The 14842-nt window shown below is 34.0% G+C and overlaps 1 protein-coding gene across 9 annotated transcripts in view; it reads left to right on the top strand.

Annotated features, from left to right (window-relative positions):
• Positions 1–14842, top strand: part of RALGAPA1 (Ral GTPase activating protein catalytic subunit alpha 1) — a 132307-nt gene that overhangs the window by 27659 nt on the left and 89806 nt on the right. For 6 of the 9 annotated variants that reach the window (XM_063398918.1, XM_063398917.1, XM_063398916.1 and 3 more), the window contains exons 11-16: positions 92–280; positions 755–892; positions 3152–3300; positions 4538–4667; positions 5386–5623; positions 7802–7963. In XM_063398918.1, coding sequence (XP_063254988.1) covers positions 92–280; positions 755–892; positions 3152–3300; positions 4538–4667; positions 5386–5623; positions 7802–7963 — 1006 coding nt within the window. Of the gene's footprint in view, positions 1–91; positions 281–754; positions 893–3151; positions 3301–4537; positions 4668–5385; positions 5624–7801; positions 7964–12151; positions 12293–14842 lie in introns of all 9 variants that reach the window. The other 3 variants (XM_063398921.1, XM_063398919.1, XM_063398920.1) reach the window with 1 other exon arrangement.

The raw sequence follows: 14842 nt of genomic DNA, 5'->3' as shown, positions 1-14842 counted from the left end.
TTCCTCCGTTGTCTCTTAGAACTTATATATTATAGAGCCCAACTTATTTCTAAATATTGTAACAGTGTTTTGTTTCTTCGACTACTTGCAGGCATTTCTGTTGCCAATATGTGAAGCAGCTGCCATGAGGAAGGTGGTGAAGGTGTATCAAGAATGGATTCAACAAGAAGACAAACCTTTATTTATGAAAGAACCTGAAGAAATAATGCAGTGCACAACTGTAGATTGTGATGAAAATGTTGACCATAATTCATCAGAGAAAGGAAAAGAAAGAGAAGAGGTAAAATATTACTGGTTAATCTTTGTGCATTAATCTGGCGGTAGACAGAGAAGTGGCTTCCTTGATAGTTTTCGTTGGTGTCAGGGCATTTATTGGGGAAAATCAATGGTAAAACACTGTATGGATGAGCTACCAATTTTATCCATTATCTGTAGCTTTTTAATGTGCTTAGTTCAATTTAAAATTTTATATCATTTTATGAACTGTTTTCAAGGTGTAGATTATACAGTATGTCAACTTTCAACTGGGTAAAAATTATATACAAATAAAAGAATGACAAAAATAGTAGTTACTTATTCAGGTACTTTAAGGTAATTGCTACAAACCTCATGAAACATTGTGTCTCAGGTGCATTTGTCTGCTGTTGTTTATTATTTGTATTATATTATATCCTATTACATCCTTTTTCTTTTAATATAAAGCCAAAATATCTGTCTAAAAATATGTGGAATTTTAAGAAAAAATATTTTTCAGGAAAAAGGGATGAACTGTAGTCATGTTAGAAATCCAAACTGGACAAGAAATGGCTGTTATGAAGACGCTTTGCATAAAACATCTGAAATTGATACTGAAGAGCAAAATGTACGAGCTGGAATGCAGTCAGTATTGCAGGTATGAAACAGGCTTGGTTTTAATTTTATCTAAATTATCTATCTGTCTAAAATTACCTAAAATTCTTGTTATCAGAACATAAAGAGTGGAATGTAGTGCAATACTTCTGCAAGGGAATCCCATGGATCTCTAAAGCATTTCTAAATTTTAAAATTATTTTATATGCAACAAGGATGATGATAAATGTTAGACAAATGACACTGGTTCACTATATCTTTATTGACCTGAAGTAGGACAATGTATAGACCAGTGTTGGGTAACACGATAAAAAAAGTTGTTTAATTTTGCATCAGAATGTGCATTCTCCTCTGCATTATATTAAAAAAAAAAAATCCTCATGCTACTGCAACATCTTCAAATAATTCTAATAAAGTGTTTTATGAAAATGTTTAGAGGCTTTTTTTCTTTTACACTATTAGTCATAAAAGCCAAAACATCCAATCCTGTAGTTTTTCTAGTCCTATTAATAAGGTGTACAGGGATTTCTTTTTCATCTTTTTCTGAATTTACAGCATGTAAATTTACAGTGCCATAACTCTCTGGTGATATTGTTAAGGAAAGCAAGAGTTGCATTTGTGCCCTAAAAAAAGTTTTTAACAGCTTCTAGGCAGTTTGACAGGGTAGAAATTGTATTAACTTCAAATGTTTAGCAAAATTTAACTTCACTGAAGATGAGGCTGTGGAAAATTGGGGGGTGTAACGGGAGGGTCTTTGAAATACTCTTTTGGTTATAAAGTGTGTGCGTTTTATGGATCTGTGTGTGCACATACATTCATTTAGATGAATATAGGACTCTAGCCTCCATAATATTCTTATATTCTGCAGAAGATTGATTCTGAACAAAATAAAATAGTGTGCATTTTCCACTTTACTGTGTGCACTGTGTGTGACCATGCTAAGTAAAACTCATTTTTACTACAGCTTGAATAATTTTATGAATAGAGTTTTCATTTGTGCTGTACACTGTTATATATATAAATAAACTTTGTACTTGAAATCACTTTTAAATTCAAATACCTTACAATAATTTAAGCTTCATAATCTTTGTTTTCAGCAACTTTTTAGAATATGAAGTGTTATTGAGAAAAGAAATACAAAGTATCTGTATCTGTTTGCAATATACTACTAAGGCTTACACATCTGAAAATGTCTTGAATATTATTCGTGTTGAAGATTTTTAGACAAAGGTTCATTTGACTACCAAACATCGGGGATTTTTTAGCTTGAAACAGTTAAGAATCATTCTAACCCAGTACCATGTCTCAATTTGAGATTTCCTGTACTAGAACCACATTTGATTTTCTCTGTGCATCAATAATCCAAGACTTCTGTCTTGAGGGTTTTTTCCCATTTAATGCTTGCATAGATGTATTTCTAGGCATTTAGAATAGGTTGGGTTCATTAGTTGAGGCTAGTGAATGTAAATAATAATAATTTTTAATTAGTAAATTAAATTAGTAAATTAGTAAATTAGTAAATTAGTAAATTAGTAAATTAGTAAAATTATTAGCATACTAATAATTTTTAATTAGTAAAAATCCAAAGCTTTCAGCAGAGGGAAGTTATGACTTTAGTACCAATGACTTCTGTACATGTAAAAAAATAATTGAAAATCTAGGCCTGAGATTCAAATGCTTTCCAAAGTTATATAAAAATGTAGTAACACTTCAGTAGCTTCTTGTGTAGTTCCTTCAATGTCCTTGCCTACTTCTTTTTTTTCATGATTTTTATTCTGACGGCCCTAACTCACTGCCCACTGTAGTCAGTCACTTTGGGAAACGTGTCCAGTTTCCTGCTTTTCAAGGTGAGCCTCACTGATCCCAGTGGGATGAAGGCTTTCGTTTCCCAGAACATAACAGAGGCTGTGAGGCACACACTGTGTGTACCAGGACCGCTTCAAGCAGTTGACTATTTATTGTACTATTCAGTTCCTGGCTTATAGGTGGAACTTTGTGCAGTGGACTTCTTATTGGAACAATTTTGTCCATATTAAATCATATTGAGTAGTTTATTGAACAATCTGTCTATGAGAATAAAAATATAGAAATAGGGTTTGTAGAAAAAATGGGGAAAAGATCAGTCTCATTGTTGCTTAATTATTATTTCAAAGTGACATATTTAAGCACTTCTGTGTGCATATGCAACCTTTTCTGATAAAGATTCTCTGCTGTAGATTTTTTCTTCCTGGTTCTACCAACTGAATTGCTGAAAACATCAAAGTGCTTCAGGATCATGACATCTACTCTTTTCTGCTTACAGGTTTTTATAATAAATTCTTCAAATATATTTTTTCTTGAACCTGCAAATGAATTTAAAGCTCTGCTGGATGAACACACTGATATGTGCAAACGCATTCTCAATATCTACCGCCACATGGTAGTCCAAGTGACTATGGACAAGAAGACATGGTAAAATGCTAATGTTTTTATCTTAGAGTGTTAGTTCACAGGACAAGTGAAAATTTACTTGGTAGTAAACACAGTAGAGTGGTGTTGGTTATATGAACTAGTTCCTCTAAATCAGTAAACACATGAACTTTAACACCGTAGACAACTTAGCATAGAGGAGGTTATCTGCTTTCTTAAATCCTCTAGTAAGCTCCTAGTTAATTTGCATCAGTTTAGACCTCAGTGCAAGAAGGACTAAGCTGAGATATATAGACTGTTATTAAGGAGCTAGGAGCTACTGATATTTTTTTCCAGGGCATTTTGCTCACGTATCAAAGCATTAAAATATTGAAACATATGAAGCTTCACAGCCTTATTTAAAAATAGACGAAAACACCCCAGACAAGCATGGATAACTATTACTGTCAGATGTGTGTTGTTCTTGACCTGGAATTGTATACAAGAGTCTGTGTACTGTTTAAATGTTTAATGCCTTTCCAGTGCTTACAGTGCCTACAGGTACAAGAGAACCTGCTTTAAAGGAATTTCTATTATTTCCTACTCCTTTAAATAGTAGTCTGTAATCAGGTGCTATATTGTCACCATTGTCCATTACAAGGAAGAAGTAGCAAGGGGATTTCAAATGTCTGACTTATTCAATTTTAACTTGACTTGCATTCAGTCCGTCAGTAGTATTTCCTGAACTCAGGGTAAGTAAAGCTGGCACTACGTGTCATGTGAAGCTTCTCTCCTCTTCTGGGGAGCCAATTTAGCTGGCCACTGGGAAATTTGGGAATGATAATAGTAAACAGATTCTACTAAATTGGTGTTTTCTTTCCCAGTTTCACATCAGTGTAAAGTGACTCTAGACCAGAATGGCAAAGATTGTGCCACACAAAACAATTGATTAAGTATATTAATGATAATGTAAAATTACCAAAACCTGTAATTCATAGAAAAAGAAAAAGCTCAGATTGAAAATAGAGTTAAAACTTCACTTTTCATTTCAGACCATTGAAGGTGACAGCAGTTGAATGACTTGGAAGAGATGTTACAGGGCAAAAGGGATTCCTCAGGCTTAGTGTGAAAAAAGATTGGAATAATTTCTTTTGCAAGAACCAAGTTAGGCTCTTTATAATCATTATGACCTTTTTGGAATGTGTTTAAGCAAATAAGGCTTGATTATTACCTTTAAAATACCTTGATGTATACAGAGGTATAACAAAATGATAACTCTAAGTTTAATACTGTTTTGCAGGGAGCAGATGCTACTTGTGCTGCTCAGGGTAACTGAATCTGTGCTGAAAATACCACCTCAAACTTTCTTGCAGTATCAAGGAAGAAAAAATTCCACTTTAGCTGGAAGACTTGCAGGACCTCTTTTCCAGGCGAGTAAACATAAATTCACTTTAATTAATGCAGCCTAATTTTCATTAATAGATTGGATACAGTAACCACAGTTGGCTAGTTTGTCATATCACTGGTATGTTTCCCAGATAATGTGAATGGTGTCAGTCAAAGAGCTGGTTACATTTGTTACTTTCTGTCTTATGTTTTAATGACACAGTGACAACAGTATTTGAGGTACTGTAAAATTCAAAAATTGCTGTTCTTTAGATGAGTAAAGATGAGTAACTGGCAAAGATAACTGGCAGTGTGTGCAGTTTTAGCTTGTTGCCATAGCAAAATCAGCTCTAGTCAGCATGAAATCTTCTGTGTTATCCATGCCTAACTGATGGATTTTTTTTATTTCTTAGAGAAGTCTGTTATTCTTTACAGAAAGCTGTAGAAAGTCCTTTCAAAGTTTATATTTGCAAAGTGCTGTTGTGGTGAGTTCTCAGTGACTAGGATCTGTAGAATCTCCACTTACTTTAACAAAACAAAAAAGAATACACAAGATAATGGGTCAAACCAATTGTTTCTGTATCTAAGTCAGAACCCTGTGTTAACACTTGATAATTTATTAAAAATCTGTGTGTACTGGTGAGGAAAAGAATGTCAGGACTACACAGAAATTTCTGTGGCAGTTTGAAGATTCCTTTGAAGTAGTAAGATTTGAATATTGTCAACTTATGTTCACAATCTGACTTTTCTCTGTTCTTTTAGACTCTTATAGTAGCTTGGATCAAAGCAAATCTAAATGTGTACATTTCTCGAGAGCTTTGGGATGACTTGCTGTCTGTAATGTCATCACTCACATATTGGGAAGAGCTGGCCACTGAGTGGTCACTGACAATGGAGACACTTACTAAAGTGTTAGCTAGAAACTTGTATAGCCTGGACCTCAATGACCTGCCACTGGATAAATTAAGTGAGCAGAAGCAGAAAAAACACAAAGGCAAAGGTAAGACAACACTGTATAGACATCATTCTAATTTGAGCTTGTGTTGGGTGCAGGATTATTTTGATCTCACTTTTTTTGTATACCTAATTAGGCATCTCTATCACCTGAAATAACCTGTAAGCTAAATCTGCTTTTTAGAACTACCACAACATGATCATGTTATTTCTTCAAATAGGCGTATATGGAATGGAGTTCTTAGAAGTGTTTTGAATTTAAACTAAAATGTTACACTGTAGTGAGTTATGCCTTTCTCCTTTTTTCAAATCAATTACATAGTTGAGTCCCAATCACAACTTTTTGAAAATAACAAAGACTACTCAACTGGTGAAAACTAAGCCATTGCAAGCACAATTGGAATATTGATCCTGAAATGTTATAAGATTAAATGTAAGGTGAACATAGTTCTGTTTGGTACTAATTGATCACTAGCCCATTGTGAAGACAGATTTTGTTATGATGACCTTGTGGACCACTTAACAGAAATTACAGTTTAATAGTCCATATGAGTGGTACCTGTTTTTAAACTGATTCCTAAAAAATACATAAAATATTCTGTAAGACATAATATGGGGAGAGGTGGCTGCTTATAATGGCACAGTTCTGGAATTGGTAAGGCACAGGAAGTTTGTCTTCTGGATAGAGGTCTGGACTGAAAGTTGCAAAACCTGAATTTTTTTCTCTGTTTAGAGACAGATCTTCTGCATGTGACCATTAGAAATCCCTTTGTTTCCACTTTTGTAAAATGTGGATAATGGTAATATTCTCCTTTAAAAAGTGCATTGTGATCTAATAGTGAGAGGCAGGATTATTTTTAGAGTGAGTGACAAAGATGTAAAAACATGTTATTTTTAGGCTACTTTTTATCTCTTCAGTCAAACCTGAGGGAAAGTGCTTCCTAGTACTATCTTAGGGTTTGTCAGTGAGAAGCAAACTTTGTGGTTTCCCTCTCTTTAAGAGGATGTTGCTATAGGCTTTTTTTTGCTAAGAACATTTCACATTCTTCTATGCCTTGTCTTAAGCAGAGTAATTATTCACAGTTTTGTTCTGGTTTCTGATGTGAGATAACTCGACTGACACATCTCCCTGCAGTTGCTCTTGAGAGGTCATTCCAGACCATGCATTTTTCATTTTCCTATACTACACAGGTTTCTTCTTTTTCTTACTGAAAAAAAAAAACCAGGTTAAACAAAGCAAAAAACCAAACACACAAAAATCCCCAAAAACCCCCAAACCAACCAAACAAACAAACCAGTCTGGCATAGGATGGGAATGTGTGTAGTTATTTGCATGTATGCTTTAAAAAGTATTTTGAATCATCTGAATAACATGAGGAAAGTTTATGTTAACCTTCAGTGACAGAGTTTCAGAGAAAGCCTCCATTGCTAAATGTGAGTTGCAGAATCATGTCCAGCTTTAGATTTAATAGACATCATACAACTTATGCCAAATTTCTTTGCTCCTGTTTATTTGCTAATAATAATGAACATGTTGGATTAGAGCTCACTTTTTCGAAAAAGATGCCCCTTTAATGATTGTGTCAGTTTGTGTCTATAATTGTGTCAGTTTGGATTATTAATGAGCTCAGTCTGGATAAGGAAATACATTGCAAATATTCTTTACTTAGTTTTCTTTTGCATCTATCTGTTTTTGATAGCTCCTCATATGAGCTGTATTAACTTCAATATAAATGTCAAATCTGAATTTGTTCCATCTTACTCTTACTATAGGATTTTCTGTAAATTTCCAAAGAGCTTTGTTCTCTGAGCCCATCATCCAAATTTTTTTTGCTTTTGCATTTTGTGTAAAATTATTTTATCCTTATTTCATGTTCTCAATGTTGCAAAATTATTTGGAAACCTGTCCCCCAATATTTTGAAATATATGTATCTTTGTGTATCTTACCTGGTAGGAGCAGCAAAGGAAAAGTTACATGTAGTATCAGTCTACAACCTGTGTAAGCCCATGTTTTCAGAAAAGAAAATTACAGTAGTTTAATAGCACCAACATTTCTGAAAAAGTTTGGGTATCCCTCAGAATTAGTGGTGGCTGAGCTTTTGAATTCATGCTTTGGTAACTTAATTTATTCCATCCAGCTTTAACATTTTTTGAAAAACACAACTACACCCATCTGGTGATAGCAGAATATAAGTGAATAGATTTGCAATTTTATTTTTGCAGGGGTTGGGCATGAATTCCCAAAGTCTTCTGTTGATAAGTCCTTTTCTAGAGGCTGGAGCCGTGATCAGCCTGGACAAGCACCCATGAGACAACGCAGTGCTACAACCACCGGCTCGCCAGGAACAGAAAAGGCAAGGAGCATAGTGCGGCAGAAAACAGTGGGTGAGTGTCTGTAAGAGCTGATAAAAGGGACATTTGAGAAAGGGTAAGGAATTCATAACTGACTTCTGTAGCAGTGTGGATAGCTTCTTTCCACAAAGGATACTGTCTATAATGATTTACACATTAGTTAAAGTGTAAATTGTGCAGCCTTAGGAGCTTTGAGGGTAGCTGAATAGCTTGCGTTTACTAGAATTACAGTTACTGCAAATGAAAGTAATGCAGTTGCTATATTAATTCTTAATGAATTTGATCACACGCTTAAGATGGATTGGAAAATAATCCTGTTGTGTGTATATGAAGGAGAAAAAAGCTGGAGTGGTTTGAGCTATGGTGCTGATAGGTGGGTAAGAGAAGGCTTCTTAAGTGTGTGTTTTCGTACACTGCACAAGATGGGTTGAGTATTTTCAAACTGTGCAGGGGAAAGTGGGGAAAATACATGTAAGTCTGCATAGTTTATAAAATGTACTTTTGCTGTACCCTGAACATTGCGATAATGAAAGACTGACACAGATGTGTTCAACTCTCTGAAGTCACCTGTATCTGAATTTTATTACTTGCAGATACTTATTGCTGTCTTGTAAATGAGTTATGCTGAACAATGCTTTAGGTGAACTCCTCAAAAGAAGACTCGTTTGTGTTCATATGATTTTCTTAGACCATGTTAACAGGAACTGGACTACAAATTTCTTTACTCTGTCTCATCTTGATAATCTCAGTGCTATTGCTTAGATGAAGGAAAGTTAAGCTGGTTTTGATTTTGTATTTAAAAGAAGAACCTCTTAGGGAATATCTCTTACTTTTTTACTATCTTTACAGTAGTAGTGGCTTTGGTCATTGAGTGTTGTTGCTTCACTGATACTTCTTGGAAGTAGGTATATTCTGACAGTTTTAAAAATTTGGGATGCATATTGATGGTTGAATAAATAATTGTGCTAGCTTTTCAGAAATTAACATTTTCTTTCTTTTTCCAAAAATATTTGGTTAATTTTTTTAAGTCACAGAGGTTATTTATACAGAGTTTGTATTTGACTATTTGACATTCCTCAAAATTCTCCATTCTAATTTTTTTGCTCTTCTAAAGCTCTTGTTGATGTAGGAGAATTAATTGTCCTGTAAGGCATATAGAAATGAGAGAAAATGAAGTCCCTACTCCAAAATTTCCTGTCTTTTTTTGCACATTCAAATGCTACACAGCTTTTCCTGTATCTCATGCTGACAGGACCTAGTTTTCCTCATGGATCACAGATACTTTAAATGTAATTTCTGCTTCTCTGTAGTCTGTGATTAATTGTAATGATGGTTTAAAGTCTTAATTGTCTTAACAAGATAAAGCTCATGTTAAAATTTCTTTTACAAATTGTTAATATTTCAGATGTTCTGTCAGAAGGTTATGTTGTTTTGTCAATTTATTAATGCTTTTGTTTTGCTGCAGTTTGAAAGATGGCTATTTATATGATGTTAGCCTTGAAATGACTGGAATTTATCTTAATCAAGCTATATATTGACCTGGTTAGCAGCAAAGTAATCTGATTTTAGTTTCCCCGCACTTTAGCTTCCATGGTTTTGTTCTTTTCTTCCAATTATCTTACATATTTGATATTAATAAGCCAAGTTTGCATTACTGCAACCAGTTAAATTTTCAACTCTATTCGTGTTGCAGAATACCAACTGTGGACAAGCATCCCAGCATTGCTAGGATGATTTTAAAGACGATAAATCCAAAAAGAGTTGCTGGAACTAGAATCTCAAACTCTTCAGTTTTTTTAAGTGTTAATGAGGAAGATGTTACAAAATGTTATTTATATCTTAACCACCTGAAAATAGTTGTTTGTTACTGCTTCTCTGGTTTGCAAGGAGAGCTTTTCAGCTGCTTCTTAATCTGTGCCATTAATTCAGGGTCAAATAATAAACAAATACGCACATTAAGTAAAATCTAGAACATTTTGCTGATCAGATGTTCTCCTTCAGCTTATCATTAGGTCTCCAAGCTAAGTCTGGAATTGAGTCAGACTTAAATATGTTGCATGATATGTATTTGTATTACATTCCTTTTGATTGTGGGTAATATATACTCTTAATATCTGAGTAGGGGAGATGTGCATGTTGAATATTTTATGGTAAGAAAAAGCTGGAGTTCCTTTTTCATCTGTTTTATGTTGTACACATTTTTGTGTACATCTTTGCACCTCTATTTTTTGAGCCATCATCATGCCAGCACACATTTATTGCTGCACCAAATATGTGTGTGTGCGTGTTACTCAAATAAAAATCACAGCTTTTTTAATATGCAGTGTGTACATTTTTAGACTGAACTTAAGTAAAATAATTTTTGGAAGGGCCTTTAAGCATAGTATGCATATGGGTTGAAAAATCTGTAAGGTGAGATACAGGAGTTTGGGCTTAGGCAGCAGATTCCAGTCCTATAAAAAGACTGTATCAGAAAGAATTTACTTACCTATTCTGCTTTTGTATAGACAATAGTTGAAGGTTATACATGATCAAAGATCTACATGTTCTGACATTGCCTGCCTCCACCTATCTATTTAATTGAATGTAGTATGGTGGGAAAAAAATCCAGTCAAATTGAAAGGAACACTTTATGTTAAGATTTGTAATCAACACAGTATCCAATATCAAAAGCTTGATTTATTTAGAATCATTTACCCTAGAAAAGATCCTTGATGTTACTGTGTAGGTTTTATTTTTTTTCTCGCCTAGGTTCCTCATAAGTTTCACAGTGATGAATGTAATGCATCTAACTATAACTGTATCCTGAATTTTGTTACTGTGTCTCTTAAACAAACTGATACTAAAGCATTACACATAATTGCCATTTTAAAAAAATAGTTGCTGTGTACAGTTTAGTAGAGTATTGCTTCAGTGTTAAAAGGTCTGTCTTTCTGAATTGTTTTTTTCAAACTAAATTTAAGACTCCACTTAAGTTGTGCTGCATTTGTCAAATGTATTTTCTGCTCAATGTGACCTACCCAGGTTTATCTGCATGTTGTTATTGGCAACAATTCTTTAACCTGGTTTAGAAGTGTGATGTGCTCAACTTTCACTGCACTGCATTCACATACATTTGATTCTCATGCAGATCAGGAGCACTATGATCCTAAGTCTATATCCCAAGTTGTTTTGAAAATATAGATATAGAGAGAAAAGTTCAAACTGATTAGGTATTGCACTGACATTGTTTATGCTAGATAGTCTGAATTTTCCTTAAAGAATTTTATCAGCAATGATTTTAAAACAAGTCAGCAAATTTACAACAGTATGAAAGGAAGCTACTTGAAGCAATGGATATTACTTTTAAAAGAACTTCCAGCGTACTTTGAGGTTGAATGCAGTATCAGTTCTTGCTCTGTCTTACTCTGACAAAGAAAAGCAAATATCAAAGATACATTTGAATCTATTAGAAAAGCTGCAGATATAACCTTGATTGTAATACCACAATTCTTATGTACATTTTGTATTCTGTAGGACTGTTGGCAGGATGTGAGATATGAAAAGGTGAATAAGCATAACTTCGGCAAGATTTATCCAATATCAATTAAAAGCCAGACCCCATGGGTAAAAAAATTTAATGCTTTCTTGTCAAACCATTTCCCTTCAGTCATTTCATTTTTAATGTGGAACTATAACAAGCTTTATTGCAAATTTCTCCACGCAGAACTGATCATTTTCCTCTTAGGATTTTCAATCTCTTTTGGAGAACATGAATTGAGGAGTATGGGTATATGTATAATACAGAGATGCATTTTCAGGATAATATCAAAGGAAACCAGAAAAATACAAATATAGTACAAGTTACATTTTCTGTTAAAAAAAATACAAATTCAGAGTGCTTATGGAGTAACTTTAACTTAGATTTTTCAACCCCTGATGCAGTGGGAAAATGTGTTAATTAGCTTCCTGATTTCAAATGCAAAATCTCTGTAATCATCATAATAAAGGCATTGTTGCTGCTTTACATAAAATTTGAAAACTCAGAATGTCTTATGTGTCCACTGATTTTTTTCTTTCTTACAGCTCTGCCAATATCTGCTGTGCTGAAATGTTTTAATTTTTGGATTTTCTTCCTTTTTATCTTTGTTTTCTCTGTTGCTGCTTTTTCTGTGACACAAGCCTTTCATTATAGTCACTCTTCTTTTTTCCTTCCCCACTTCTTTCTTTTCCTTTTTAAAGCCATGAGAAGCCGATCCATTGGTGAATGTGCTCTGCCATCGGCCTATATACGCAGTGCTAAAAGTGCTCCTGTTCTGATCCATACTTCCAAACCCTTCTTGCCTGATATTGTTCTCACTCCCCTTTCTGATGAGCTTTCAGGTAGTGCCACCTCTGCTAATTTCTGCACCCCCTTTATCACTTTTTTAAACCTTCTGCTTTCAAATTCTGCTAAACCATTAAATTTTTCAAAGTAAAAATACTTTGGGGATGGTGGGAGAGGGGAAGAGATTAAGAATTAATATTTTGAGTTTTGTAAGATACCATGCTATTTTACAATTCATTCTGGAACTGTTAGAAGTTAGTGCTGTGCCAATGTTTACTATCATAAAAGAGAAAATTTGAAAAATCTCTTTGCTTTTCCAATTTATTGGTAGGCAGCAATATAATATCTGTCTACCAGAGAGTACAACTAATCTAAGTTTTTTATTTTTGATGAGTGAGGGAGGGAAAGGAAGAACTTAATTTTACTTTAATTTGCCATTTATGTCTTTCTGTGTAAATTTTTTAATTCAGTGTCATAGACGTCGTGTAAAAACCATGATGATACACTTTAGCTCCCATGAAAAATGAATATGGTGTCATATAATATGCTTTAGAGTATGCCTGTTTTTCATTACTATATAAAACATGAAAAAAATCTGTAGTGTGGAATTCTCAAGAGTGATGTTTTGGTGTTATTTTCAAAATGATCCATTTTTTAGGATTGTAGTTTTCCTCAGCATTCTGTTTGATCCAGCAGGGTGGTTGGCTACAAGTTGGACAGTAGCTTACTTTGGATACTTTTCTTTGAACAAATAGATTCAACAGCAAGAATTAGCACAGACTTTAAAAATGCATATTTTCAGATAATGTAATTTTTCAAGATATTACATATAAATTTGTAGTGTGTTAAGGCTGACAATCATGTTATGCCTTTGTGTCAATGAGTGGAAAAAACATAAAAGCACGGTGGGAAGACTATATATAGTCAAAATGGCATAGAAATATAAGGACTTCATGACAATAATACTTTTATTAAAGATTTTTTTCTTTTCCGTCTCTCCTGCCTATCTTTGTTACCAAAGAAGTACCAAGAACTGTATCTTCGTAACTGTATTTTGTCCTGTGTCACGTCACAAAATTCTTGTGAAACAGAAACTCGATGCCTTAGTATTCAGTCTGAAAACATTATTGAAAAATCAGGAAAGTTCAAATAATCCACTCTAGAAACACCAGACTTTCATAATGAATAATTACAAAGTATTTGAATGCAATTCTTGACACCACAAACAAAATTTCATAAAATATAAATTATATGTAATAATTAATAAAAGTATGAATGCAAAGAGTATCTCTTCTGAGATACAAATGATTATAACTTAGAGATTTTTATAGGAATGGTCCATAAACAACCTATTAGAAAATGCATCCTACTTGGCCGTAGCATTGTTGGAAATAGTCAGTACTTAATGAAGACCTTAAGAACACCTACAGAATGGTTATGAGTTTTCACAGTGAAATATTATTTCATCACATAATCACTTATACTTAATTACCCTTTCTTAAACTAGGCAAAAGTGCTTTTGTAGTTAGTTTTGTCATCCATGTTTCTGAAAAGTCCTGGCTTGCATATTACTTCTAATGTGTCCCAGATCTGATGGCTCTCTTGCTGTTGCTCTTTATGTTGATACTCATCCAATCCAAAAACTGCATGACCGATGTAATTATAAAAGTAAAGTGACATTACAGGCCTTTGCACTTCTAACATAGAAAAAGTCTTAAGCCCTTCCTGGATTTGATGTCTTCTCAAACAGATGGATGTTGTAGCAGCTTCATGATGTGCCCAAGAATCTGGAACATTGCCAGAAAACTAAAACGCTCTGGTGAAGAAAGGCATGCTGTTAAGAGTGTTGATGGGGTAGTAGCAGAGAAAGGGAAACCCTGTCCACTGGATCAGAGTGCACTTTGCTCTTTTAATTTTCTGCATTTTTAATTGTGCTCTCTTTCTTCTTCCCTTTTTATTTAAACATGAAGCATTATCATTTTCCTTGCCTTTTCTTCTTGCATTAAATATATTGTTTTCTGAAAGCCTTCTGTTTCCAGACGTACAGCATGTAATTTGGGAAGTAATCAAATTGTTTCTATGATAAGTGTGTTCTAGGTAATGAAGGATGTTTGGCTAGTTGTGACAGCTGTTTGTCATATTACAGGATTATGTGAATATCCCTGTTATCCAAAATGACTTTACAATCCAACACAACTTGAAGGAGAGGACATTTCAAATTATTCCAGAGTAATAGGATGCCTAATGTTAAGTTTTGGGGTAGTTTTCTGCTTCTTTTTAGCTGTGAAACTCATAACTGAAAGGTGGACCCACTGAACAGTGGTGAATCTGGACTGGTAGTCTAAAAGAAAGCATTTATGACCAAACTTTCACCTTATACTGTATATTAATTTTCAAGAGTAAGGCACAAAACCTGACTATAATTTGTGAGACATAATTTGAAGACCAATCAGTAGGTTGATAAAATATACTGCAGAAGTTCAGTTCATTGAACAGTTCATTGACATCCAGTCATCTAGCATCATAGAGGATGCTTTTCCCAAGATTGTAATTCCTTCATGTGGTTTCTGTTATGCTGTATTTCCATGTACAGAATATTTGCAACT

Source organism: Prinia subflava, chromosome 5 (assembly GCF_021018805.1).
Source record: "Prinia subflava isolate CZ2003 ecotype Zambia chromosome 5, Cam_Psub_1.2, whole genome shotgun sequence".
NCBI classification, from domain to species: Eukaryota; Metazoa; Chordata; class Aves; order Passeriformes; family Cisticolidae; genus Prinia; species Prinia subflava.
The sequence above is the reverse complement of the archived record's forward strand: the minus strand, read 5'-3'. Positions and strand labels throughout refer to the sequence as shown.